Here is a 27,846-nt window from a genome sequence, read left to right on the forward strand (position 1 = left end):
TAATCCTCTAGCAGTGATGTCGAGTGGTCCTGTGAGCTCCTCTGGTGCTTATTTATGATGAGCTAACTGGAAAAGTCAAAAATGCCCCCTTAGCATTTCAGTTCTGCTTGTTGGCTTTACGTTAAGATGAACTGGAATGGGGGATTCATTCTCTACTCCACTGCGGAAAGGAAGAGAGAGCCACTGTGCTAATGTCTGGCCCAGCCTGCTCCACTGCACCCAGAGCATGAGGCCTACTGCATGGAGCCAGGGAGCACAGAAATGTCTACCTCCTCTTGCTTATCCCTGGATCCAATGCTAAGGGGCTCCTAGGAGCCCCTATGTGTCTCTTACTAGGGAAATAACATCACTGTTTTGAGACACATTGAACTAGTTTCCCACATACTGTAGCCTGTCATAATCTGTGTGTCCTGCCCCTTGATAAATCTATGGTGTGCAGGGCAATGCCTTTGTGAGCCTGTGTGTGCCTGTGCACCTGTCCCTACAAACCAAGTTATGTGTATTTCTACTTTGTCTAATTCTTGGAAGAAAAAGCAAGAATCTCAGAGTTTTCTAAGAGTTACCAGCTTAATTATGCCCTTTCACCAATATGTGTTGAAGTCCTAATCTCCAATGAGGTAGCATGTGGAGATGGAGCCCTTGGGAAGTAATTAGGTATGGATGAGATCACCGGGATGTGGCCCTCATGAAAGAATTGGTGCCTTTAGAAGAAATAGGGCTGTGCTCCTTAGAGCAAGAAGAAGGTGGTCACCAAACCCAACCATGCTGCCTCCCTCTTCTAGGACTCCAGCATCTAGAATGGTGAGAAAATATATTTCTGTTTCTTCAGACATACAATTTACGGTCTTTTGTTATGTCAGCCCATGCAGATTCACACACTAAGTTTGAAAATGTCTTAGAAGGAAAATCTCTGGGCAAGGCAGAAGCTTATTGTTCCTTAAAGCAGTCTCACACTCTGGTACTGAGAATTTGAGGTACTTGTGATGTTTAGAATATTTAGAAAAAATAACAACCAAGGAGATCAGGAAGTCTGTCCCAAAATGTCAGCAACCTCTGGATCACTGGCAGGAACTGAGTTCCTCACTTCTATACTTTCACTTCTACTGAAATAAAATTAGCAGTTGTGGGAAGTGCAGGTACCACATGAGCAATAGGTCAGTGACCTGGAGCATCTAGGGACAAGGAAGGCTGTGCAGCTCCTGTACTTTGTGTTCCATCAGGTGTTCCAAGGAGATAGGAGAAACTCAAGCACAAGCCCAGCTAGCCACACAAATATTGGAACAATGAGAAGAGGATGAGCTGGAGGCTGCAGGGCAAGAGTTACCCAGGGGCTTGTGGCTGATGCTCATTTTGTTTGGCTTCCAACGAGGCCCATCTGTGCCTGGCTGCCTGGTAGAAAAACACAGAGTCACAGAGGACAGTTAAGGAAAATATCTTTTCATTGAGACAGGGGATGATGGCCAGAATAGGTGGGTCCACTCAAACATGGTCTTTGTATATTGCAGTTTCCAGTTACTGTCATTTAAATGGCCTGCCTTGGCGATAATTCAGTATTAACATATTTAGGGTTTGAGCTGCCCAAACTAGCCATCTCTTGAAGACATCTTTGTATACACCTCAGTGTCATCCATTCAGCACAGTGCTATCTTCTAACAAAAACACCTGCCCAATCCAAAAATGGGCTTCTGAAATGAACAGGCATTTCTCAGACAAAGAAGTAAAAGCAGCAAACAAATATATGAAAAAATGTTCAACATCACTGGTCATTCGAGAGATGCAGATGAAAACAACGCTGAGATTCCACCTCACTCCAGAGAGAATGGCTGCTGTCAAGAAATCAACCAACAACAACTGCTGGCAGGGCTTGGGGGAAGGAGGAACCCTCCTCAACTGCTGGTGCGAGTGTAGACTGGTGCAACCACTGTGGAAATCAGTATGGAGATACCTCAAAGAGCTAGGACTACAGGTCCCATTTGACCCAGCTATTCCTCTGCTGGGGATCTTCCCTAAAGAATTAAAAGAATCATACCACAGCGATATATGTGCACTCATGTTCATAGCGGCACAGTTTGTGATACCTAAAGCTTGGAAACAGCCCAAGTACCCATCAACTGGAGACTGGATAAAGAAGATGTGGGGTTTTTTTATAAAATGGAGTACTACTGAGCCATAAAGAACGAAAAACTAGAGTCATTTATAGCTAAATGGATGCATATCGAGGCCATACTCTTAAGTGAAATAAATAGGACACATGTGTAAATACCAAATAGTTTCACTAGTGTGAGAAACTGATAGTGTAAACAAGGGTTAAAATGATTAAAATGAATAATTGATAATTTGAAATAGAAAAAAAAGGTCCAAAGATGAAGGAGTGAAGGGAGGGGAAGGGGAAAGGAAAAGAGGGAAAGGAAAAACTATGAGAAAAGGAAAAAAAATGGAAATGAAATCTATGTAAATAGGCAAGGGCGGAGGGGGTGAAGGGTGCACAGGTAATGGGGAAAAAAATAAGAACCAAGATATATCATGTACCATGTACAGGTACAAACACCCGGTGATAAATGTAAATGAATTGTATACCTAAAATGTACCAATAAAATGTACCAATAAAATTAATTTTTAAAAAAACACCTGCATTTTGGACTGGCAAGAGGTCCACCTAAAAAGAGATTTCATGGGCTGTGTTGCTAAAGTGTATTTCTCCCAGCCCACTTTCCTTTGTCCCCTAGTGCTGCTTGCTAAGTCCTTGCCATAGAAGAAGAGGATGACTTCCAGGAAGCAGCTCAATTATTTTCCAGCCTCCTCTGCCATGGGGTCAGTGGACACAATTGAATGCAACCCCAGGGAGAAAAGGGCTGATCAGATTTTGGCTGACTGTAGGAAGGAAATGCAAACATAAATGTCACCCTCGAATTTTAAAGTTATTGAAAATAACAGAAGAGCATGTGTGACTCTCCTACACCAAGCAAGGAACTCGTGGCATCAGATGTATTCCGGTGAGAAACCGCTTCATCGCAGATTTTCTTTTGTTAAAACAGTACAGGGCATCTTCTCCTCTTTTATGTAGGAGAGTTTCCATTTTATTTGTTGTGAATTTAAGTAGTGGGTGCAGAAAATTCTGCAAATTAACTTTCAGTGCCTTGTTAGGTGATTTCCTTAGGAGCATGTCTTTGATTCTGTACTAACTGCATCAGTGTTTATCACCAGCAAATGTCTTGCTCCAGACACCATTATGTCACTGTTTTCCCTCTGCTTGACCCTCCTGTTTCTCCAGGCTACTTCCTTCTCCTGTGACTCTTGGAAACTCAGGCTATGAAATGACCTTTATTTCTTTTGTCTTCTCTTCCATGTAATTTTTATTTTTTAAAAGTGTTTTTTATGTACTGTGGTGCTAGGGATTGGGTGTAGGGCTTTCTCACTTCCCCTCGACCTCCATTATCACCTACTTTTTTTCCTTGAGACAAGATCTCACTAAGTCATTAAGTCACACAAGCTGAGCTCAGACTCATGACCCTCTTGCCTGTCTCCCATGATGCCATGTACAATTTTTTGATAATTTATTTTCTGTACTTTCCTCCCATGGGAACCCAAACCATGGGAATAGGCCCTCTGAAGTGAGTAGGTGATTGATACAAGCTTTCCTCCACCTCCAGTGTCTTGCATCTATTTTAAAAAGAAAATTCCTTAACTGAAATGTATGATTCTCTTTGTGAACCGTTGCCTGACTTTCTTTCGTTTCCTGGACTGAGGTCAACTATAATCATCCTGACATTCGTACAGCATCAAAGGTACTTTTCTATGTATTGAAGATACTTTCTGTATGCCTTAGTTTGCTAGGCTTGCCATCACAAAGTGCCACAGAGTGAGTGAATGGTCTAAACATCAGGAATTTATTTTTTCACAATTCTGCAAGCTAGACATCCAAGATCAGAGTTACCAGAGTTGGTTTCCTCTTGCAGCCCTCTCTTTGGTTTTAGATGCCATCTTACCTGATTCTTCACATGGTCTTTCCTCTGGATGCCTGCGTCCTAACCTTAGAAGGTCCCAGTCATGTTGAACTAGGGCATTGTTTTACTTTAATTACCTTTTTAAAAGGCTCTATCTCCAAGCATTCTGAAGTGCTGGGGTTTTTAGGATTTCAGCATAAGCATTTCAGGAGATACAGCTCAGCTCATACCATTATACATTTTTTCTTTTTGGCTCTGTCAACTGTGAGTTTTGGGAAATTAAATATTTCATCCCCAAAACATCTATTTTTTTTTTTTTTACCAGAGAGGAGCTATAATTTGAGCCCTCTGAATCTCAGTCTAATTTCTCTTACATGGTGCTGCCTCTTTTACCTCAGATCTAACTAAGAAATACTCAGGAACTGTCCACCCCTTTCCTTCATTTCTTCAGTCTTTATACTGCCACACTGAATGTTCCAGGCCACCAGCCTCTTTCAGCCGTGGGCATGGAAGAGTGTTAATGTCCTCAACGTGTTGTCTTGCCTCTCCGGTTTCTAAGAATCAATTTTGTTCATGGAGACCTCCAGTATTCCTGTCTCTGATACCACATTGTGGGACAAATTTGCCTTGCAATTCCTTTCCCAGGTTCTATATTCTTACTAAGATCTTTGGCCAATCAAAGAACTACCCCTTCCCCTTTCTGCCCTAGATTCATAGACCCTGCACTCTTAAGAACCTGGTCCTGAGGATGGGTGCTGAGGCCCTGGAGGGAAGTGCCCACTTTGGGGAAGTTACACTCCTATCCCTGTGGTGTTTTAGCCCTCAGCACGTGTTCCTAACACTGGTTTTGCTTTCTTTGCACCTAACATTGCTGATAACAAAGCTTTGTTTTCATAAAGCCCTATTCTGCACCCAGAGTGCTGGGAACACCATCTACCCTTGCTGTGAGCCTCTGCAGTAAGTAGGTGGCAAGTATTTTCAGCCCCTTTTATTGAAGCAGAGGCAGAATCCACTGCAAACACACACAGAGATCCCCTGGGAAGCAGAGCAGTTTGGACTGAGCCAGGCTCTGCTCTTCTTTGTTCCTCAGCCGCCCCCAACCCATCCCCAACAGCGTGCATGAAGTGTGTCCTTTGCAGGCAGACTGCACGCATGCATGGCAGAGGCTACTTACTGGAGGACAACAGTGATGGGTGGGGGGTCTGGGTGTGAATAGGATTCGAGATGTGACCGCCTGGGAAATTGCTGTGAAGGAAAAACACATTCAGAACAATGAATTAGATCTTAGCCTTCCATTGGTCCCATTCAAATGCCCGTTGCTCTAGGGGAATAAACCTGCCCTTCTCCTACATTGACTCCTTCCCTTGTTCTCCCTGTGTGGTATGTTTGTCTGCCCTTATCCATGATTTGCTTTCCTGTGATTTCAGTTATTTACGATCAGCCACAGTCCAGAAATGCTAAATAGGACATCACAGAAACAAACGAGCCCCAAGGTTTAAATTGTGTCCTCTTCTGTGCACCCCAATGACACTGTGCAACAAACAGCCCTCTCTGTCCTACCTGGAGTCTGAGTCATTCCTCTGCCGCATGAACCCTTCCCTCCTACCCATCAGCCACTTGGACACTGTCTTGGTTATCAGATCCACTGCTGTGGCATCACAGTGCTTGTGTTTGAGTACATTTTAATTTATTTATTTGCAGTAGAGATTGAACCTAGTGCTTTCCCACTGAACTACATCCCTAGCCATTTTTAATCTTTTATTCTGAGTCAGTGTCTTGACAATTTGTTAAGTTGCTCAGATTGGGCCTCAACATGTGATCCTCCTGCCTCAGACTCCCAGAGCGGAGTGCTTGGTTACAGGCATGTGGGAACCCTTATTTTACATAGTAATGGCCCCAAAGTGCAAGAGTAGTCAGTCTTGCAATTAGGATATGACAAAGAGAAGCTGCAAAGTGAAAATATATAGGGTCCTGACTTTGTCATTGGTCCTTATATACAGGAAAAACATAATACCTGTGCCACTTGGTGCTATCTGCAGTTTTGGGCCTCCCCTGGAAGAAGGGCAAATAAAGGGGGCTACTGTATATAACTCTCTGTATTTATTCTGTTGCTCTACATGCAGTCTGTGTGTGCAGTCTGAAAGCGTCTTGTTCTGGGAAGTCATGGAAGCTTTGAAGGGTAGACAGATAATTGCTGTAGTTGGACTGTCCTCTAGCCCAGCTCCCTGTCCATTGCCTAATTGCAGGAGAATGTCTCTCTGATGGGCCAAGGCTTGGGTGTGATAACCAAGACAGTGCACCCCAGCAGCTGCGAGGGACCGAAGGGTGTCCACCTGCCAAGGGATGCTGAGCAGGGTCTCGCCCTCCCTGGAGCCCTCCTGCTCCCCACTGACTGACAGCTGCCTGTTGCCGACTTCTTGCAAGTAATGCAAGCACTGGCTGTGTGGAGCCTCCAGAGCAAATCGGTGCTACTTTGATAAAAGGCGCTCTAAGTCCAGCTGCTTGTTAAAAATAAGTAATGCCATTCTCAAGCTGCCCCCTGCGCTCTCTTTCCCTGGCTCCCTTAGATGTTTTTAAAGGTGCCAATAAAGGCTGCAAAACATGAGAAATGGAAAGAAAGGGAGAGCAAGCTCTTTCTGTCATAAGCGTGAACTGTGACTCATCTTTTCTGACTCACCCCAACATACAAAGGAAGCCAATCAGTGGGGTGCAGGCTAATGGGACGCTTCTGTGGTGACTCACGTGGGCCTGGAATGCAGAGCCTGAATCAAGCCAAACAAGTGTATTTTTAAATATGGGAGGGAGGGTTTCCTGGCACAATAGGGTGATGAGTCCCACACACTAGTGTGCTTATTTTAGCGCAGGCCCCGAAATGTGTGGGCACGGTCTCCTGGGAGCCTTCTCCTGTGGTCATGTTTTGTTTTGCCATGTTGAGGAGGGAGAGTTAGTGATTAACTGGCACTAGCAAGGATCTGATTTTCCAGTGCAGTATTTCAGTGTGAGGAGATGAGGAGTTTTCGAAGCTGATGACTTCAGAAATTTTGCTGCCTTGCATGAGAATCACTTTTCATCTAACCATGGACCCCACACATGTTTTTAAGGCCCTAAATACTGAGTACATAGAAACAGAGAAGCCTTAGAGAGTCCCGAGCCTCAAGGGTCTTGGAATTTCTATAGGGAGGCAAAAAAGCAGAGTTGGAAACTTGGCAGAGGGTGAGAGGGAGACACTCAGAAGCATCAGACTATAGGTAGTGGGAGAAAGAGGATCCCTTAGAGACAGTGGTGAATTCACTGGGTCTGGAAAGCTCTGTAGTGCAGTCCCTGCAGAAGGGCAATGAGATGAGGAAGGGTGTGGAAGGCACAGGGAGAAGCAGATCTTCAACTCCAGGAGCTGTGCAAAGCATGGGCTTTGTTTTTGCTGAATATATTTTGTGCTCAATACCTTGAAACTGTTTCCTTCTCTCCCCTGACAAATGCATTCTGGAAATTTCATTTTTAACACCTGACCCTGGAGTGGGCTCATTCAGGGGTAGGCAGGGTACACGTTATAAAGAGATATTAAGTGTTAGGATTACACTGAGGGATTTTTAGCAGAGGAGAAGTGTAGTTATGGTTAGGTCTCAGTGAGCACTCCTCACGGGGAGCTATATGAAAACAGATCCGTTTTGAGTCTCAGAGGCCATTTTAGAGGCTTTTAGAGTCATTATCTGCAGACTGGTCCTGGATGATCCTTGAGACCAGGCCAGCAACAGTGGCAAAGGAGAGGGAAGCAAACCTGGGCAAGCAGCCCAGGCTAAGCTGGGGCCAGGAACTGGGATCCACCCTAGAGATGATGAGCTCCAGTCTGTCCATTTTGAGTTGGAAGTGACTTGGGACATCCAGATGGACATGTCCAGGTAGGAATTGCTTGCCTGGAGCTCAGGGAAATAGCTGGGCTCTAAATAAAGACAGAACAGCTGGAGCATGGAAGTCACAGCGCTCTAGGAGTTCCAGGGCAAGAGTGAAGGGTGAGAGCAAAGAGAAGATGAGAACAGCCTTGGGGGAAAAAAAACCAAAGGGAAAAAATAAGAAACCCATGCAAATCTGGGAAGATTATTCTGAGACTGGGAAGAACAATTTTCTAAGTTTTTATTTTCCAGTGTTAATGGGCCATTATTTTTTTCCCTTCTGAGATCTTAAGGGCTCTCAAATAACTGGGAAGGTGTTCATCAGGAATCCACAGAGGACTCACAACCTAGATACAATGTCTTTCTTAGGTAGAAACACGGCATTGGACTGAGTGCCCTAGTGTACACGCTGGTGGCCATAGAAGATGCTCTGCATCGTGTGTGAGAGAGTATGAGTAATAGCAAAAACATCCTCTGTTTTTAGAGAATTGAGATGTTTTGATAAAAATGAAAGTTCCACAATGCTCTTGTCAGGGGGGAAAGAGGAAAGTCTCAAAATGTCAGTCACAAAATTGAATGACTAAAACATAAAATAAGAACTGTGTGCAAAACATGGGAATGAAATGTCAGAGAGCAACTTTTATTTCATGAAGAAGGAAGATCTGAGAAATTTCATCAGTGTCTTCCTCCTGGGGTTAAAAGCGTCTTATTTTGAGTCTTATCCTTATTCATGTTTTCTCATTAGGATGTGTTCTTAGAGAAAAATGATCTCTTTTTGGATGAGAGTTTGAAAAGAAAGGGGAAAGAAAGGTCAATCAAGAAGCTGGAGGACAAAGTAGCCTTTGCAGAACTTGGTTTAAGGCCATTTGAGCTGGGGGTAAAGTCTGCAGTTGGGTAACAACCCCTGCAAGACTTGCAGGGACTTTATTGAAACTGCAAAGGTTAATTATCATTACAAGTTAGCAAGACTGGGGGGAAAAAAAGGAGTAGACATTCAGTATTAAGAAGACAGGAGATAATTGATTTTTTAGAAAATTATCTTTACCCATCCATTTAAGACTGGATTTCCTACAAGCACACATTTCTAGAACATCCCTCCCAGTGGCCTTTAAAAATATATGGAATTAAATTAATTTAGCTATTTCTTTTTCTTCTTCCTTCCTTTCTTCTTTCCCTTTCTCTCTCTCCCTCTTTTTTTTCTTTTGTTTTCTAGCACTACAAATTGAACACCTTCACACTGAGTTAGATCTCAATCCCTCCTTTTTTTTTTAAAGTTTAATAGTTTTCATTCTGAAACAAGGTCTCAAAAGTCCATAAATTGCCCAGACTGGGCTCAAACTTGCAATCCTCCTGTCTCAGCCTCTCAGAGTGCTGGGATTACAGGCACAAGCCACCACGCCTGGCTAATTTGGCTACTTTTTGATGAGAGATTCTAAAATCTGAGAAAGCTGGGGTAATCATGGACATGTATGCGGTCACCAGGATCAGAGAGACCCTCGGCCCTGTTATGTGAACTCTGGGCAAGTTTGCATCTTCCACTGCATAACGGTAGGAGCAACAGCAACACCTGGTCATTAGAAAGCTTTTAGGCAGGTACACTGCAGGCCCTCCGATTTGGTTAAGAGCACAGCCTCTGCTGGCAGTTTGCTTCCTGTATATACTTCCGGGCACTGCCTCTCTGACTATGTGTTCTAGGTGAGTCACTTTGTCTCTCTGTGCCTCAGATTTCTCACTTGTGAAGTAGAAACAAGACTTAAACTTGTCTCATAGGGATCCTATAAGAATTAAATAATTTAATAATTGTAAGGCACCATGAACGGAAGCTTTACATAATTACATAACAAAAGATAAACCACTCTGATTAGCTTGATTTTCTTAATCTAAGATATTAGCCTTTCATTAAAAGAGGTGCATACTTTTTCTTCTTTTTAAGATATGGATCTATTACGCCAGTGAACAAATAAAAAATCTCTGAAACTAAGTCTATATATTAATTTTTTTCAAGCATTAAAACAGCATTTCTGTGGGAATATACATCTGCCATGGATGTATTAGAAAATTCATTGCTGGCTTACCAACTGTAAGAATTACCTGTCCAAGCTGGGCATGGTGGTGCACTCATGGGAGCTATAAGCCTAGCACTCTGGGAGGCTGAAGCAGGAGAACTGTAAAGGTTGAGCCCAGCCTGAGCAACTTAGTAAGTTAGCAAAATCATGATTCAAAATTGTTTTAAAGAGGGGTGGGAGTGGCTAGGGATGTAGCTAGTTGAGGAGGCCCTAGGTAGGTTCAATCCCCCAAGTGCTGGGAGGAGGGGAATGGAATTGTATATCCTTAGTTGTCCAGATCAAATCTTCATGTCATGAGTCAGAGAAGAAAGGTGGGATTTTTTTTTTAAATTTTAAATCACAACGGATAAGCATCCTAGAAATTATTAACTTCCTTCCATGGGAGGAAATGGTTCCCTAGGGAGTGGAGGACAGCCAGGACTCTGACTCCAAACTGTTGTGTGCCCCTGGGCTGCATCTCCTTCTAGTTCTCGGATTGCTACTCCTTCTCCCGCCCTCCTTTCTTCATTTGTACAGGGGGATGACCACAGCTGCCTCAAACTTGTGGGACTGTTATGCAGATGAAAAAATAAATGTCGTTCCTGGGAGGAGACAGCTCCTGGCCCACGGTCATTTCAGTGCCCTAAAATAAATGCCCCCCTTTCCCCTTCGTTGCTGAAGCAGACGCCTCAAGTGTCATGTTATTCAGATTATGTCCTTTTCAGACTCCGCAGCCAGCTGTTGCCAGCTTGATATTTAATGCCTTATCCTTTCGCTTTCCCTTTTTCCTGGTAAATCTCAGTCAAGTGCCTGGATGAAGCCTGACCTTTTCCTAAATTATTATCACCGTACTTCAGGATGTGCTTCTGAGGCCCGATGCTCTCTCCACAGATGGAGAGGGCTTCTGTGTCCCCCGTCAACCCTCCCATGTGACCAGGGCATCTGATAGTGCTGTCCTTCCCCTTTCTTGTCTAAGAGACTGGACAGAATCACTTGAAGCAAAGATGTTAGGGATTTGACTTTGTTTACTGATATAAATCTCTATCCTCTCAAATCCCACACTGACAGAAGCTTGATTGTCAATAGATTATTTCTTTAATATCCTCCATATCTCCCTTAATTCTGTCACCCAGGGTTAATTCGTTGTTAATGCTGTGGAGCAAATGCTGGGCCCATGTGTTCACCCAAGGGAGACTCAAAAGCCTAGGATGAGCACTAAGCCCTGTGCCCCTACACAGAGTGGGTGCCTGGTAAGTTTGGCAGGTGACAGTGCTAAAGGGAGTTCCCTTGCTGAGGACTGGGAGGTGTCAACTGAGTGTCAACTGATCCTCAGAGGAGGATTACATTTTTGTCTTTCAGAAACAGATTTATTTTTCTTTTCTGTTGATTTTTAAATTTTGGGGACAGTGCTGGAGATTGAACCCAGGGTCTTTGCCCTGAGCCACATCCCCAGTCCTTTTCCGTATTTTATTTTGAGACAAGGTCTCCCTAAGCTGCCAAGTTGCCCAGGTTCACGTGAACTTTGCCATCCTTCTGCCTCAGCCTCCCAGAGTGCTGTGATTACAGGTGTGTGCCGCCACACCCGATGATTTTGTGGAACTTGTGTAACTCATCGCTCCCGCTGAAGGGTGGCTTACTTCAAGGCAACAGATCTAGGTTGGCCCCTTGTGAGAATTCAGCGACTCTTCTGTCCTGTGTATGGAGCAAGACACAGAGAAAACCAGAGAGAAGGCAAGTGCGGGGGTGGAGGCTTGAAGAGTAGGAAACTGAGAAAGGATGGACAGTCTGTGCTTCTGGAAGGCTGGCTGAGCGAGGACCAGGAAGGATTCAGACTCAGCCATGTCAGGGCCCAGTTTCTCCTTGCTCTTCACCTGGGAGAGTAGAGAGGTCCCGACAGGTGCAAAAGATGAAAGAAGCAGAGGACTGTGGAAGCAAAGGAAGAGGAAGCCCTGCCAAGCTTCAGGGGTAAAAGGCCTTTCACAAGGGGCTGGGCCTCAGAAGACAGCTCAGCACCCTGTGAGGAGGGAAGCCAGAGCTGTGTGTGATGACCGAACGGGCCGGCTTATCTGCAAAGGAGGCAGAAGCCATGATTGACGTGAGGGTTCCCTTGCAGGTAAGAGAAAGTTAGAACCGGTGGCGTGGAGGAGGTCACATGGAGGTGACTGCCTTGCCAAAGTATTTGCATTTATCATGACACCTGCAAGTGATCGCTGTAAGGTTATGAACTCATGGAGAGACATTTGTAGAACACCGGAAACGAGAAAACACATGTGCTTTGAACAAGCCTTGGTATATGCTCCTCCCTTAAGCTTTCACCCCGTCTATTCAGGATTATTTATTTTTAGCCTATTTCCGACAGCTCCATAGACCCAGCTAACGCGTGGTGTAACCCAAGGTCTCATGATGGCCCCGGCCAGCACACAGTCTTCAGCAAGGCATATCCTAGCTGCTTGTAGATCTGCCTCCATCCCAGCTCAGCACTTGAAGGCCCATGCTAAATGCACCTTGGGACAGCCTCTTACGGTACCACTTCTCAGACTAACTTTCTTCTTAAAGAAAGTGATAACAAGCCCATGCAGAGATCACTTCTGAATATGCTGTCCTTTGCCTGCATTGAACCTTTACCACACAACTAGAACTTTCTTAATCTTCCACCATACCTTCCTGTTTTAGTCAGTCTTCTCCAAAGAAAGAAAACCAATAGGCTATATGGAATTCCTCACAGTAGATCTCATATACATATTCATAAATATGTATATACATAGGAGGTTGGTTACGAGGAATTATGTCACAGGACTATGGAAGCTGAGAAGTCCCAGCATGTGCTATCTGCAAGCTAGAGACTCAGGGGTTGGGTGGGGCAAATCAGTCCATGCTGAAGTCCTGAGAACTGGGGGAGCATAGATCTCAGGTGCTGTGCAGGCGATGATAAGGCAGGGAAAGAGCCTCCTGCATCCACCTTTTCCTCTGTGTAGACCAGCCTTGACCCCTTAGCCGGTCAGACTGACACGGAATTCATCAGCATCTCACCCTGTGCTCAGCAACAGGATGCCCACAAGGAAGGTAATGCAAGCAAAGCAACGTAACTGTGCTCCATGCTCTTGTTCATGTTGCTGACTCACTCCACAAACCTGATACTTCTTTCCAACAAGTTCTTCTTCCTGCCCTTCTTTTCTTCTCTTCAGTCCAAGAAAGAACTATTTCTTAGCTTTGTCAGTAGCTCCAGCAACAATGATTCTATGAACAGATGAGGTGTCAGGCACCCAGGTTCTGTTGCCTACAGGTCTTGATTGTAGCAAAAGATCATATGCGCAAGATCTTTTTTTAATTATAAGCAAGCTCCCAGGGGTTACTCTGCTCCTCTTATCAGAAATATTAATTTATTGAAATTTCTGCATATTTTGTCCTTTGGTTAAGCATCTCATATAATGACCTTGGGAGTGTTGATCTGTTACTTGCCAGGGGAGCTAGGTGCCTTCATAATGGAAAGTTTAGTGCATAAGATTTCATCACAAGTTGAACGTTAAACCAAAGATTTTTTGGAAAAAAATTGTGCATCATATTTATATTCTGTTCCACATTTTAATGACTAACATTTATTGAGTGCTTACTCAAGTCTAGGTGCTGTGCTGGACGTTTTATGGAATATATATCCATTCAATTCTACAAGATTGTTATTGTTAATAAGTTATCTTATTCTTATCATAGCAAGAGAGCCTCAGAAACATTAAAGGACCAGATTGAAATCACTCAGTTAAATTTCAGAGGGAGACTTCTAAGCCCCAGACCCCTAACTCCAGAATAAATACTCCCAGCTGCTTTGTGCTGAAGTTTCCAACTGGAAACTCATCCTTGATACACCAAAGCCTCTGTTAATTAGATTCCAGATTAACAAGAGCTCTCAAATTACCTGAATTTTAACTCCATTATAAAAGAGACAAACAGTGAGAGTAAAAATATATAAGAGAGTTTGTCACTTTATTACAGTTCTGTTTATACCCCCTTGATGGCTTCCTGTTGCAGGTGAAATAAAAGTGCACACTCCATAATGTGATCTACAAAGCATTGTGTGAGCCTATGGCTACCTGCTTTTTCAGCCTTGCCTTTGACCCATCTCTATTTGTCACAAACTCAAGGTCACACAGAAGTAAATGGCAGAGCCAAGATCTAAACTCAGAAATGTTTTCAGAAACACATGCTTAACCACCTTGGTAGTTAGATGGATGGTTGGATGGGTGGGATGGATGGATTCATGGATAGATGGATGCATAGATGCATGGTTGAATTGACAAATGAATAAATATGTGCATGCATTGAGACAAGGAAGGAAGGAAGGAAGGTCATTTAAAAGAAACTTGCCTCTCTTCCTAGTATTCATACACAACCAGTCAAATCTATTACAGCCTTTGTATCACCAGCTACTGTACTTTTCCATGAGTCCCCATCCATGAAAGGCAGTGCATACACGTACTCAAGGAATGGAGAGGTGCCATCTGTCCAGCCTCAAAAGCCAGTACCAGTTAGGTGATTGCACTCATTTGCTGTGTAGACAAGTTATATGACTTTTAATCCAGCTAGTAAACCTGGCTACCTGAAATACCAGTCTGTTTCCAATGGTGATGGGCAAGGCAAACACAGCACTAATGCCCATTGGAATCATTTTACCCTACCTACAAAGTCATTGTCCCTTCTCATTCTCCTGAAAACTCATAGTCTATTTTTTACGTTAACTTTTGTTAAAAAGTGTAACTTGTAGTCACAGAAGTGACCAAATCTTCAGAGCTCAACACAGCTCAATGAATTTTCAAGCCACCACTCATCCATACAGTTACTATTCAGACAGTATTATACAACCATCATGGGTTCTTCAGGGAAACCTCCACCCCACTTCCAAACGCTTCTTCCTTCCAAAAGAACAATGTCATATTTCCACTACCTTAGATACGTTGTGCCTGTTTTGAGATTTAGATAAGTGGGACCACATACTATTACTCCTTGTACTTTTGAAGTGGGGTAGGGCTCTTTTTAATTAACATTATGTTTATTTCAAGTCATTAATGCTATTATGAATATCATCTCAGCGTATTTATATTGTGCATAGCACTTAAAATAATGTCTTTATAATAAGTACACTGCTCTTTGAATAAACCATAATTTCCTTGCCTACTCTGCTGTTGGGTGGACATTTTGATTGTTTCAGGTTTAGGACTGTAACAGTATTACTGTGAACATTCATGAACATTTAGAACACATTCTTATGTATTTCTCCTGGCTTTAAATCATTGGCTAGAATAGCTGTGGCATAGAGTAAAAATGTTTTAGCTTTAGTAAACACTGCTAAACTAGTTCTCAAAGTGGTTGAACCATTTTACACACCCATCATCAGTACATGATTCCACTGGTTCTGTATTTTAATCAACAATTAATATTTTTCATCCTTTCTTCTTAGCCATTCTGGTGGACTTTGAATGTATCTCATTGTTGTTTGAAGTTGCATTCCCTCAGGACTAAAAAAGCCAAGCACCTTTTCTGTGTTTTTTGGCCACTTAGATGTTCTATTTCATGAAGTGCTTATTACATTTTGCCCATTTTCCTATTTTGTCTGTCTTTTCCATACTGACTTATAGATCCCATGGATACCACTTCTCATATGATGTTGCAAGTTTGTTTCCTGTTCTGCAGTTGCCATTTTTATGTATCTTTTGATAAACAGAAATTCATATGTTTAATATAATCTGATAAAACCTTTTCCTTATAGTTAATGACTTTCTATTATTTAAGAAAGTTTTGTCCAACTTAATATCATTCATAGTACTCTCTTTTTTTATTCATTAAGTTTATTGGTACATTTTAGGTATGCAATATGATGACATTCATCATTGGGAATTTGTACTTTTACATTATATATCTTGGTTCTTTTTTCCTCCATTCCCCTGCCCCTCCTTCAACCCCTCCACCCCTCCCCATTTACAAAGACTTTGTTTCTATTTTTTTCCTTTTCTCATATTTATTCCTTTCCTTTCTTTCCTTTCCTCTACCCTTCCCACTTCCCCTTCCCCTTTGGACCTTTTCTTCCTATTTCAGATTATATATTATACATTTTGATCCTTATTTACACTTTCAGTTTCTCACACCAGAGAAACTTTGGTTTTTACACATGTGCTTTTACATTGCATTAAGTCATGTTTTTTCTTTCCACTATAATCTACTTGCACATGATTTTTGAACAGGTGTGTTGTAGGTAATCTCAGTTCATTTCTTCCAGGTGCAGATGTAATGGACACAGCACAAGTTTTAGAAAAATCCTTCCTACTGTGCTGCCACTTTGTCATAAATCCAGTGACAACATGTTCACCTCTCTTTCTGGTCTCCCTATTTTTTTCCACTGCCCTGTCTTTCCATTCATGTGCCAAGACCATACCGTTGTGATTGCTGTAGTTTTATAATGAGTCTTTTCATTTGGTAGCATTAAGTTCTCCAGATTTACATTTTGGCTGAGTACTGTAATAATTGCTTTGGTGTGAAACCCAGTAGCAACTGACATTTACTGAGGACTTCTTTTATGTCAGGTAATACATGAATCATTTTACACTTGTGCTTAATCTTAACAACAATTTGATGAGAGAGAGGATGTTACCTCTTTTTATCTAAATGAGGAATAGAGGTGCAGAATTGTAAAGTGGTCAAGATCACATTCATATTAAGTAGCGAGTTGTGGACTTGTACCCAAACCAACTTTGGCTGAGGGATCCCTGCTCTTTTGGTAACACACACTGCCACACACTGGAGATATAACTTCAGTCATTTTGGCTGAATTGGCTGTCTTTTGGGGCTATCTGTCTGATTTTCAACCTTAATACCAGCCAGTATTTTCTTTTTCCTCTCTCCATGTCAAAGAAAAGAAAATGCCTATAGAGAAAGTGAACAATGAAGCATTGGCTTAGCGACTGTGTCTTTGCTGTGTGGATTTCACACTATTTTTAGGCATGGTAAAGGATAGAAGAGACTATCGGGAGTTCTTTTAAACCAGACTGCAGGAGTTGGGATTGGCTGCGAAGGTTTAAAGCCTCTGATCGTCCATCCCCAAATAGCTGACAGGGCAGCTTCTTTGGAGCCCCAACTCGTGAGCATTGAGAGAACTTGGAGTTCTTTCCCTGCACTCTCCTCTTTTCACCTCTTCTACTTACAAAAGGTGCTGAACTTTTAGCATCCTCCCACATAGTACCACCCTCCAAAATCAAATCATTACAGAATACCAAGTCTAAAAATAGAATTCTCAAGTTTTTCTAGAGAGGCTAGGATGATTTTTTTTTCCTGCAAAGGTATAAATATCCATTTGCATCTGAGAATTCATAATCATATAATCCATTTCGACCCTAGAACCATCATGAGTTTCCATGCTGTGGGTAGCTGGTCAGATTTTCTGACTCTTTAGGCAATGTTCATGTGTTAGCTGTTCTTGGATATATGCGACTTATCCACCATTTCTTGTTACGATTTTATAACAAACTGCCCGCCCCATATATTAGGCCTACATATCTCTGTTCCAGGGTGCACTGTTTCCACATACCACTGCTAGGGAAATAGCTCATAATGCTTTGGTAAAAATATTATAATTTACCCAGTGTCTGGAAAACCTGTGTCTCCCTAGTCATTTGTAAATGGGTTCAGAGTCTCTCTTAGCATGACCAGGATCACAGAAAGCGTTTCAGCATCTCAAAAATTATATGTCTCTTAGAAAATTTCCTTGAAAGAACAAAAATGGTCTGTCTTTTCCTGTGTCATTTGTCATTGCATCTTTAGTCGAGTAATTTTCTTACATAATGGTCTGCATTAGATGGTATGAATAGGTTGAAAGGATGTGAAAACAACTAACAATTTTCTTATGAAGGGTAAATACTAGCTCATCAGTTATTTGCTAGGCCTATCCAATGCCATTCCCATACCTTAGCCCCTCAATGAAACATGTAGCCATCCTGTCAAAAAGAAAGTAATAATTAAGGAACTAAACTCCAGTGCAAGCACAGTCTCCAAATTCTATAATTTTGTATGAATATTAGAAAGTGAAAAATGCATGATCTGATGTATGTGTATATATGTAGACAGCTGGAATTTTAGAATTAATAGAAACCTTAGAAATCGGCCTATCTTCTATAAGTAAGAAGCCTGGAGTCCAAGGAGCTGAGAGGACCTTCTCAAGGTCACAGGGCAGCTATTGCTACCCTGCATCACCCCTTGTTTTCTGAGACCCTCATGACTCCAGCTGCCTTACCTCACAAGCGAATGCAAAATAAGAACAAACTGACTTTGATTGGTGCTACAGTTTGGATGTAGACTGCACCCCAAAGTTCTTGTGCTACAGTGTTGGTCCCTGATGTAGACTAGTAAGTGGTGAAACCTTTAAGTGGTGATAGTTAGGTCGTGAGGACATGACCTTGGAAAAGATTAATGCTGCACTCTTGGTGTGGACTCTGAAGACAACAAGCTGTTATAAGAGAGTAAACCTGATCCCTGCATATTGTTCTACTTTCTGTCTTGCCTGCATGACCATAATTATGCCATCTGCCATGTTGTGGTGTAGCCAAAGGCTTTCACTAGACCCAGCAGATGCTAAATGGTGAAATAACTAAATCTCTTTTCTTCATAAAGCACCCAGCCTTAGGCCTTTTATTAGAGCAATAGAAAATGGACCAATACAACAAACAAAATGCTATATAAGTATACCATACTCTTATTTTTATTTTTAAAAACTACATATGTAGGTTATGATTGCTTTCAAAGCTGGCCTACTTATAAGTTAATTAGATGTCAACAAATTAATAGAATCCATTCCACCTTCAACTCTGAAAATATCTTTATATTCCAGACTTAAAAGACGAGTGAATTGAATTCTTTTTTATGAAGCAGAGTCCCATTGTGTTAAAAATAGTGTGCTTAAAAACAATTTGGTTTTTAAAATGTCTTACTATTTTTGTCTCATTGAAAACTTCGCTCTAAATTTCATTTATAAAATCCTTGCCTGCTAATTCAGTTCTTTTTCCCCCTCATAATAGTTGTTGTTTTCTTTACAAAGTAGTAATAAACTTCACACTCCTTATCTTTGTTTGCTTTTATTTTAAACCTCTGAATTGAGGACCCTATTCTTTAGTCCATCCCTGTAATCTGACCCAAGCTCACATTTATAAAAGGATAGCCAAAGGCAAAGTCCACTTGGTAACTGAACTTGGTAATCCTCCTAGGCCAAACTTGCATTGAGCCTACTCTTGTAGTGATATTATTCCCATCCTCACAGTGGGGCATCCTTTGCACTATTGTCCCCAGTTTTCAGTTGAGAAAACTGAGGCACAGAGAGATAAATTTGTTTGCCAAAGTGACTCAGCTGGTAGGTGGTAGAGGTGCGCTTTGAACCTCAGCAGTCTACCTTTAGCATCTTTGTGACCTTCTACCATCACGAACTCTTAGGCAAGCCCTTTACCTTTCTGACAGTTCTTACCTACAGATGGATCAAATTACCTGGACCAGTCCTTCCTGCTAAATATCTGCACTTTGTAAGATTTAGAGAAACCGTATTAGAATTCATAAATCCCATCTGCATAAAATTCTTTTCATTATTTCTATGTAGCACGGCAAGGTTGAGATTGCCTGCATTTTGTTGTTTCTGCATTTCTCACCAAGAAGCATTGGAACTAAAGGTGCATCTGATGAAGATAAGCCCAGGTCTTTCCAGGGAGGTAGAAACACTGGCTCTGGAGAATTCTGGGTTTGATTCCAAGCTCTGCCACTGCAGGCTACTTAATTTCACTACCGTTCCATCTTCTCATCTGTAAAATATGGATACTGACAGTGCCTTTGTTGTCACTGTGAATTCAGAGACCTCAAACAGGAAAGGCTTTTAGAAGAGTGCGCAGCATAATGTACCCTCGGTGTGTGGAATTTCAGATTTCAGATCTGAATACTTTCCTAGGTTTTTATACAATCAACCAGAATGACTGGTGACTCCACCCCCTTCATAACTACTGGATCTCAAAGTGTACTCACTCTGTTCCTCTTCTCTTTCTCCTGTGCTAAAATTGTTGGAGTCTGTAAGAAGCTGTATAATGTGGTACTGGTGAGGATGAAAGTAGTAACAGCCACTGTTTACTAAAGCCATAGTCTATGCTGGGCATTTTTCTACACACTTATAAATAATCCAGTTTGATGCTTGCAAATGGATGTGGTTTCACAGATAATGAAGCAGGTTTGGGAGTTTCATTATTGAAGGATATGTGGCATAGTAGGGATCATCAGATTTGATATTTGCATTCAGGTAGGCATTGTACTTCCTGACTCTTCATTTCTCCTTCTTTCGTGGCCTCTGGTAATCTCGGGTGTGTGTTTTTTAAGCTAGTGTCTGTGTGCTTGCTTGAGTTTGTATTTTCCATGTTAATAATTACATATGTCTAAGAATAATAAATAACCTAAAACAGTGATTTAGGCACAGCATATATGAAAAATTCCAAAGGAAGACATTGCAGGTTAGTGTGGTCATTACGAAGTCATTAGTAGGAGGTCCTTCCAACTGTCTAACTTGTAGCCCTCATTTTATGCTGACAAAGTGACTGTAGGAGCTCCAGTCATCTCTCCTATGTTCCAAATATGAAGAAGTTGACATAGGAAGATGGAGGCAGAAGGGAGCAACCCAACCAAATCTTCACCCTTTTAAAGGTCTTCTCTGAAAGCTCCATTCAGGAAATTCTACTTTTCTATCATTGGTTTTCCATCCTATGACTACTTTTATAAATGAATCTATTTTTTTTTAGCTGGGCACATTGTTGTCATGAACAAAATTGGAATTCTGGTGCTTGCATCGGCAGCACATACACGAAATTGGAATTCTGTTAACACTGAACCCAACTAGTGAGTTTCTTGAAAAACATAAATAAATCCATCCAGTGAGACCCTTCCCCAGTGACTGACTCCCCATGGAAAATTTGCTGTGTTTCAGAAGCTGGGACCATCTCAATGAAGACAGGAGAGGTCAGTAGGTGCCAGGAGCCAGGGAGACTATTTCTTGGGGACCCAAGATAGTTGGCAAGAGTGCAGCTGGGCCCAAGCCTGGAGAAAGAAGTCTGGGAGTGGGTGGCAACGCTGGCGATTTGAGTCTGACTTCATGGGGGCCACAAGGAGCAGTACGAAAATAGAGGAATCCCAGCCTGAAAGTATACTTTTAGCATTAACACGTAATGTCATACCCCTGTATGATTTTACTTCATTAATCCCATTGATGGGCAGAAGAGGTATTACTTTCAATTTCTTTTGGGGAACTGCAATAGGAGGCAGAGTTATCAGAGAACAGAATGAGCAGGTATAGCTCAGCAACACAAGGATGGTCTTTGCAACCACACTGACCTGAGTTCTGAGTCCGGCACTAATTCTTGTTACCCATGCGATCTCAAACAAGTCACCTACCCTTTGTGAGTCTCCTGTTTCTGATTTTGAAATAAGAAGAAATTAGTAGCACCTCCCATGTGCTTGTTATAAGAAGTGAATGTATGAAGTAAAATTAAAAAAATAGTGAATTCTTTAAAAAAAATTTTTTAAATTACTACAGTAAAAGACACTTTGCCATGAATCCCCCTCACTTCAAACACAGAAACACAGAACCCACATACCCCATCCTCCTTGCCACTCCCTGGAAGTCCTCTTCGTGAGTGTCTTTAGTTGTGTTGTCCTGGCTGCCTCAGAGTGCTTAGTCCATTTGAGACGTTTACCTTTCATGGTCATTTTGACTTTGAGGAAGAACCAAAAGTCACACAAGGTCTGATCCAGTGAAAAAGGTGGATGAGAACACACCATCATTTTTTTTTTTTTTTTTTTTTTTTTTGGTACCGGGGATCAAACTCGGGTCCTTGTGCTTGCGCAGCAGGTGACAAAACCGCTGAGCTAAATCCCCGGCCCCACACCATCATTTTTTAAAATCTTCACAAATCTACCTTGCCTTTGGATGACAGTTGGCAGCAGCATTCACCATATTTCATCACATCGCATAAAGATCCTCACAAAAGAGGACTTCAAGAACTACTTCAGAAAGTAGCAAGAATGATGGGATAAATGTATTTGAAGACCGGGGCATGGGGGTTGAAGGAGATTTTTAGCAATTTGTCTTTTACTGTTAACAAATATTTTAAAAACTGAAACATTCACCATATGTTTTGATCGCACATGGAGAGGTAAGTCAAGGCCCTGACCCAGGCCTGTTTGAAGCCCAAGGTGCAGGTCCTGCTTGCATTGGTGCTGTGGCCCCATGCAAGTGTCCTCAGCAGGTGCTTACTGTGCACTTGCTGGGAGTCCCCTCAGACTGCAGATCGTGATCTGGATTTCTGTGGAAGGAGGAGTCTGGGTGATCCAGGAGAGTGGGTGGAGAAATTAATTTTCAAAACAGCAGCCATCAGAAAATGTCCCGAGCTCTTGATGTCAAGGAAGGCAGGAGGCCAGCTGCTGGGTCAGCTAAACTGTGCATTCAAATGCTCACTTGGGGCCATCTAAAAGAAGCCCGTGATGGAAGGTTTCATTTCTGCAAGTTCTACCTGCCTCCTATATAAATGAGGATGCCCAAGATGCCTGCTGCCTGGGCTGTGGCAGTCATCATGCCATGGTTGCCCTTGGCACAGAATGTGCCCCAGACAAGTCTTGCCTGTTATTAACTAGGTTACTTTCCTCCCGGTTTACCCAGTGGGGCTGGTGGTTCTTAGGTTCTTCTGACTCTCTCAGCTCCAGTGATCTCATAAAAATTTTAACTGGGGCACAAAGTACACATATAATCACACTAGGTCCAAAAATGATACTCTGTGATAATGTGGTTAATAACCAGTGGCCATAGCATTTCAAGGAGCTTCTGCACAGTTGTAAATTTCACTGGCTTCAGTACCAATGAAAACTGGGCCTGACAGCTCTGGGCCCAGGGGAGCAAACAGAACAGTTCGCCTGTGTTGACATCCCACGTTCTCTAAATAGCTTTGTGTCTCAGGTCAAAATTTCACATTTGCCAGCATCTCTCTGCCAGCGACACAGGCTGTGGTGCATTGACTTAGTGTGTTCTTGCTTCTCATTGCTGAGATGTGGACAGGCTTGCCTAGCAAGAGGGGAAATGTCACAGAACAATTCATGTTCCAGAAAGCAACGTGCTGGTGTACTATTTATCATCATTGCTGCCACCTCTCTCCATATTTGTGTTAACTTTCATTCTTTCCAACATACTTTCCTGTGACTTGGGTCATTTTATGTTCTCTGGAGCCTAGAGAGAAAACAGAAGAGAGTTTCTTTCCATTTTAGTTTAGAAAATACAGCCTCAAAAAAGCAAAGGCCTTGCTTCTGATTGGCATGGCTGGATTTGAATCCAAATCTAGTTTTCTGGAACCCTTCCTGCATGGTGGTGTCCTTTGCAGCCAGCCTGTATTAATCACATTCCCATTGCATATCAGGACATGATACCCAACACATGCAACTTAAAGGATGAGAGGTTTATTTTGGCTCATGGTTTCAGTCCATGGTTGGCCGGCTCCAAGGCAGAAACAGCATGGTAGAAGGGCCTGGATGGAAGAAAGGTGCTGCATTCATGGCAGCAGAGTGAGAAAAGACGAGCTAGGGAGGGAGACACATCCTTCCAAACCACCAGCCCAGTGGACCCACCTCTTGCAACCAGGCCCCACATCCTAACAGCACACTCAGCTATGAACTCATCAGTGGCATAATCTACTGAAGAGTACAGTGCCCCCGTGATCCAGTCATCTTGTGCAAGCCCCTTCTGTGAACATGTGAGACTTTTGGGGAACAGCCTCATTCTAAACATAACACATCCTGTGCCCTTGGGTTGTCTGGGAGAAATTGGGTTCCCATACCTTCAGATCTGATTGTGCCTTTCAGAAGGGGTGAGGTGTACCAACATATACTAACTGGTGATTGTTCAGAGGTCTGGAATTCGCTGTTTTCAAGAAGGATGAAGATAGAAGAAGGTGGCATGGAATAACTTGTGGCCAGGCCAGAGCACATCCTCTTAGGTGTGAGAAGGACACAGGACCTGCAGTCTGCACCAGAATATTTGCTCTCTGATTATATTGATGTTCATCTACCTGATCTGCCCCAGGGCTGTCAGCAAGGGTAGAGGTCTCTGCTGAAAACTCGGCTCCTACCCTTCCCCTTTCTCCTCTTCTAGCTTTCCAGGGCCTGAAATTTCAGCACCTTGGCCTTTGAGGCCTAATCACTATTTAAAGAGACTCAATTAAAATGGAAATACTTTCACTGTATATTGTTGCAGAATTCCAAAAGGACAAGAGAGAACAAATTGGAACCGGGAGGATTTCATTGGTGCACCTTGACTCAACTGAACTTGTCCAAAAGACTGAGTGCCAAAGAAATATTTTTGGGTTTTTCTACATTTTTCCAAAGGGGTGGTCTTTCTAGCAACCTGAAACTGGGGGAGGAGTGAGTAAGCAAGGTTACAGAAGCAAACAAAAAGCAAGTTAGTCACATCTCACGTTGTGACAGTTTTGTTCCTTCTGAATCTGGTAAGAACAGGACATCATGAACTTTCTTTATAGGCCAGTTGCCGGTCTCATCTGTATCTTTGAGGGCATACAGTTCCTTAAAGGTTCCAAAGATTTTATTTATAGGAATGTAACTATCTGCCCTGTTAGTATTGGGGCGGGGGGGCAGCCTGGAAGGAAGGCATATTCCTGAATCAGTCTGGCTGTTTACCTTTTTCGTAGCAGAGCGGAGGTCAACAGTTACATGCGAGCGCTGCAAGGAGCTAGGAGACTGCTTTCTAAAGGAAAACTGATTTTAAGTTCTGCTTTAATATAACCGTATATATAAGGTGTGATCAAAATACATGGTATTTATATTTTTATAATTGTATTATAATTGAAAGACACATTGCCATGAATCACCCTCAAAATTCTCTCTCACTTCAAACGCACTTGTCCCCTTATTCCTGTCACTTTCGGAAGCAGTTCCAGAAGTCCTCTTTCATAAATCTCTCTACCAGATGTGATCAGGAATATGGTGAATTTTGCTGTTAAGTGCCATCCAATGAAAAGGCAGGTTTGTAGAAACATGACAGCGTGTCCTTATCCATCGTATTCATTGGATCTGGCACCAGGAAACTTCTCTTCTGGCTCTTCCCAAAAGTCAAACTGACCATGAAAAGTAAATTTTTTGAATTGATCCAATATACTGAGGCTACCATGACAGTGCAACTAAAGATACTCATGAAAGAGTCCTTCTATTACTGCTTCAGAAAGTTGGCAAGAAAGATGGAATCAGTATATTCAAAATGAAGGGGAGAATTTTGGAGAGATTCCTGGCAATGTGTCTTTTACTGTAAATCATTTTTTAATTTAAAAATTTACCTTAGCATATTTTGGTCATGCCCCATCTATTTGCTTTTTGAATACCCTTAGAATGCTATTTTGGGGGAGTCACAAAGCCTCATCTCTTGGCTCCGTGGTGTCCTCATCCTTAATGTATAAGTTGAAAGGCTCATAGCAAAGCTCAGGTGAGGTTCTGTGTCCGTAAAGGGCAGTCGAGGGTAAGTCTGGCCGACGGCTGGGATGCAGGGAGCAGCTGGGTGTGGGTTGCAGAGGAGGAAGAGAGGGGTAGCCACACATCTCGCTCAGGCACTGCATCTCATCTCTCAGAGCTCCTCTGTCCTCCAACCATCCATGCCTTGGAGTGGTGAATGGCATCAGATGCTTAATGATCTCCAGTGTCCCCTGCTCACTGTCATAAGAGCTCCCCAGAGAAATAATCGCAGATACTGTTTCCAAAGTTGGGTTGAATTGTGTAGTAAAGAAAAGGCAGATTAAGGGCACAGGAGGAGCTGTGCCTGAGGGGCACTTGGAATAGTTTTTATAGGATCAGGAAGGCAGATGGAAAGCTCAACTTCTGCACCAGCAGCCATCAGGATAGGTCCTGCTCCAGTTGAGAATGGATCTCTTTCACAAAAACATATGTATTTAAGGGCAACTCTGACCATCTGTCTTTGAACTTCTAAGTTGTATGAGGACTATCCTTTAGTTGCTTTTTCAAAATGCCTCTTCTCCATGTTTGCTTAAGCAAAGATGCCTCCTGACATCTGTCTTTGAGGCATCAACTTGTGATCCTCTGATTTCCCTGTTTTAAAACGCCCTCTTGTTTCCCTTCTCTTTCCTTCAGCCAGTGAGACCTGCAATGACTTCCACCCGATGTTCTTCACCCATGACAGATCCTTCGAAGAGTTTTTCTGCATCTGCATCCAGCTCCTGAACAAGACCTGGAAGGAAATGAGGGCAACTTCAGAAGACTTCAACAAGGTAAAGTGGGGTCAGAGGCTCCCCAAGTCATCCAAGGGGTGACCTCCTCAGGGCTGTGCTGTGGTCCCTCAGCTGCCTGTAGCAGGTGGTTGCCAAGGTAAGAGAGTCAAGAACAGGTCAGTTTTAGGTTGCTTCCAGTATGGAAGAGATCTCTATGGATAAGCTTGGAGAAAGATTATTCCTTTTGTCTAAACTGCCAGCAGGGACTCTTTCTTGGGAACTTTGTCCAGGTGAACATCTTCCTTCATGGTGTGAGTGTGGGATGTGGTGTCAATACCACAGGATCATTGGAAAAGATGTCTTTGCTCTAGCTGTACAGAGGTGCAGGAGACTGACCCGGAGGAAGACTGTGTCGGGTGGCCCATCAGTTTCTTTATGGAATATAAATGTGTTCAGATCATCTGCCTTGTGGTGCGTCAAAAGGAAATTTTGTTGAAATGAAAGATCTCTTTCAGGAAATTGAGTAAGTTTACGTGTGGCATTTCTTGGCTATAGTAAACATTAGATCATTTGAATGGAGATGTCTCGGTTTTCTGTGCGATAAGGTCTCACAATAGTGTGACTTTTCCATTTCCACTTCTATGTAAATTTTGAGTGAAAAGAAAGCTGTTGACCAGCTTAAAGGAATCACAGCCCTTACTTTGAGATAAATAAAACTTCTATCCTTCTATAAAGTCCTGATCAACAATAGTGCCATGGGTAATAACTGCCTTTAGGGTTGGTCAGGCATAGCCTTTGGCACCTTTAATACACTTGGAGGTATGGGCCTGGGGAGGTCGTCCCCGTGGACAAAGCTCTCCTGGTGCTAAGATACAAAACCATCCGCAAGAGTCTGAGGTTCTGGTCTCACAGCCATACTGCGGCACCTTTGTGTCTTGGGCTTGGTGCATAAAATAGCATCTGAACTTCAGCTGCATTTGTTATTCTTCCTGGTCTTTGCCTTCCTGTCACCTTCTCTCAGAATTGACACGTCTTCTTTTCCACTGTCTTTCTGGTTTGTGACATCTCGAAGCAATACTGGTTGAAAAGAAAGAAAACCAGAAAAAGGACCCAACCCTCAGTCAGGCCTAACCTGTCTGTCACACTGGACATAATGACCTCACCTACCCTTGTGAAAGCGGACAGACACTGATCCCTCTCAGCCACCCGACTGTCTTTCCTCTGTGTGCTGGGCCCAGACTGAGTTCACAGTGACCCTCATGCAGAGGTCTGATCTGGAGCTGTCTCTTACTCAAGGAGGACAGGGGAGGAGAGAAACCTGTTAATTCCTTGTGATTACACCTGCCCTGCCGCCTCCCCAGTGTGCTTCTCTTGATTATGAGAGACTTTGCAATTCAGGTGCAAATCATCTCTGGGAGAGAGGAAGCCTTTGTAAAATCAAGCTAAAAGAGAGAGAGAGAGATAGCTAAATCAATAGTCTTTGAAAGGGGCTCTGGCCATCTTGCTCTGGAGCAGCCTGACTCTTTATGTGCTGTGTTGTGAAAGCTGCCCAGGGCTGGGCTGTGTACACAGGGCCACCTGCCCTCCGGAGGAGAAGACCTCACCGCCACCACCTGTTCCAGCCTGTCAGAGGACGTTCGGGGATGGGAAAGGCAAGGAATTGTAATTTCCTGCATTACATATTTTTGCTACATTTGCCTTT

The 27,846-nt window shown here is 42.7% G+C and overlaps 1 protein-coding gene across 12 annotated transcripts in view; it reads left to right on the forward strand.

Moving 5' to 3' along the window:
- Elmo1 (engulfment and cell motility 1) overlaps positions 1 to 27,846 on the forward strand; it is a 578,859-nt gene that overhangs the window by 391,836 nt on the left and 159,177 nt on the right. For all 12 annotated transcript variants that reach the window (XM_004840283.4, XM_087195837.1, XM_004840282.4 and 9 more), the window contains one exon: positions 26,068 to 26,204. In XM_004840283.4, coding sequence (XP_004840340.1) covers positions 26,068 to 26,204 — 137 coding nt within the window. The remainder of the gene's footprint in view (positions 1 to 26,067; positions 26,205 to 27,846) is intronic.

This window comes from Heterocephalus glaber, unplaced genomic scaffold (assembly GCF_053883595.1).
Source record: "Heterocephalus glaber isolate CG9 unplaced genomic scaffold, H.glaber_assembly_v1.0 deba00001610, whole genome shotgun sequence".
NCBI classification, from domain to species: domain Eukaryota; kingdom Metazoa; phylum Chordata; class Mammalia; order Rodentia; family Bathyergidae; genus Heterocephalus; species Heterocephalus glaber.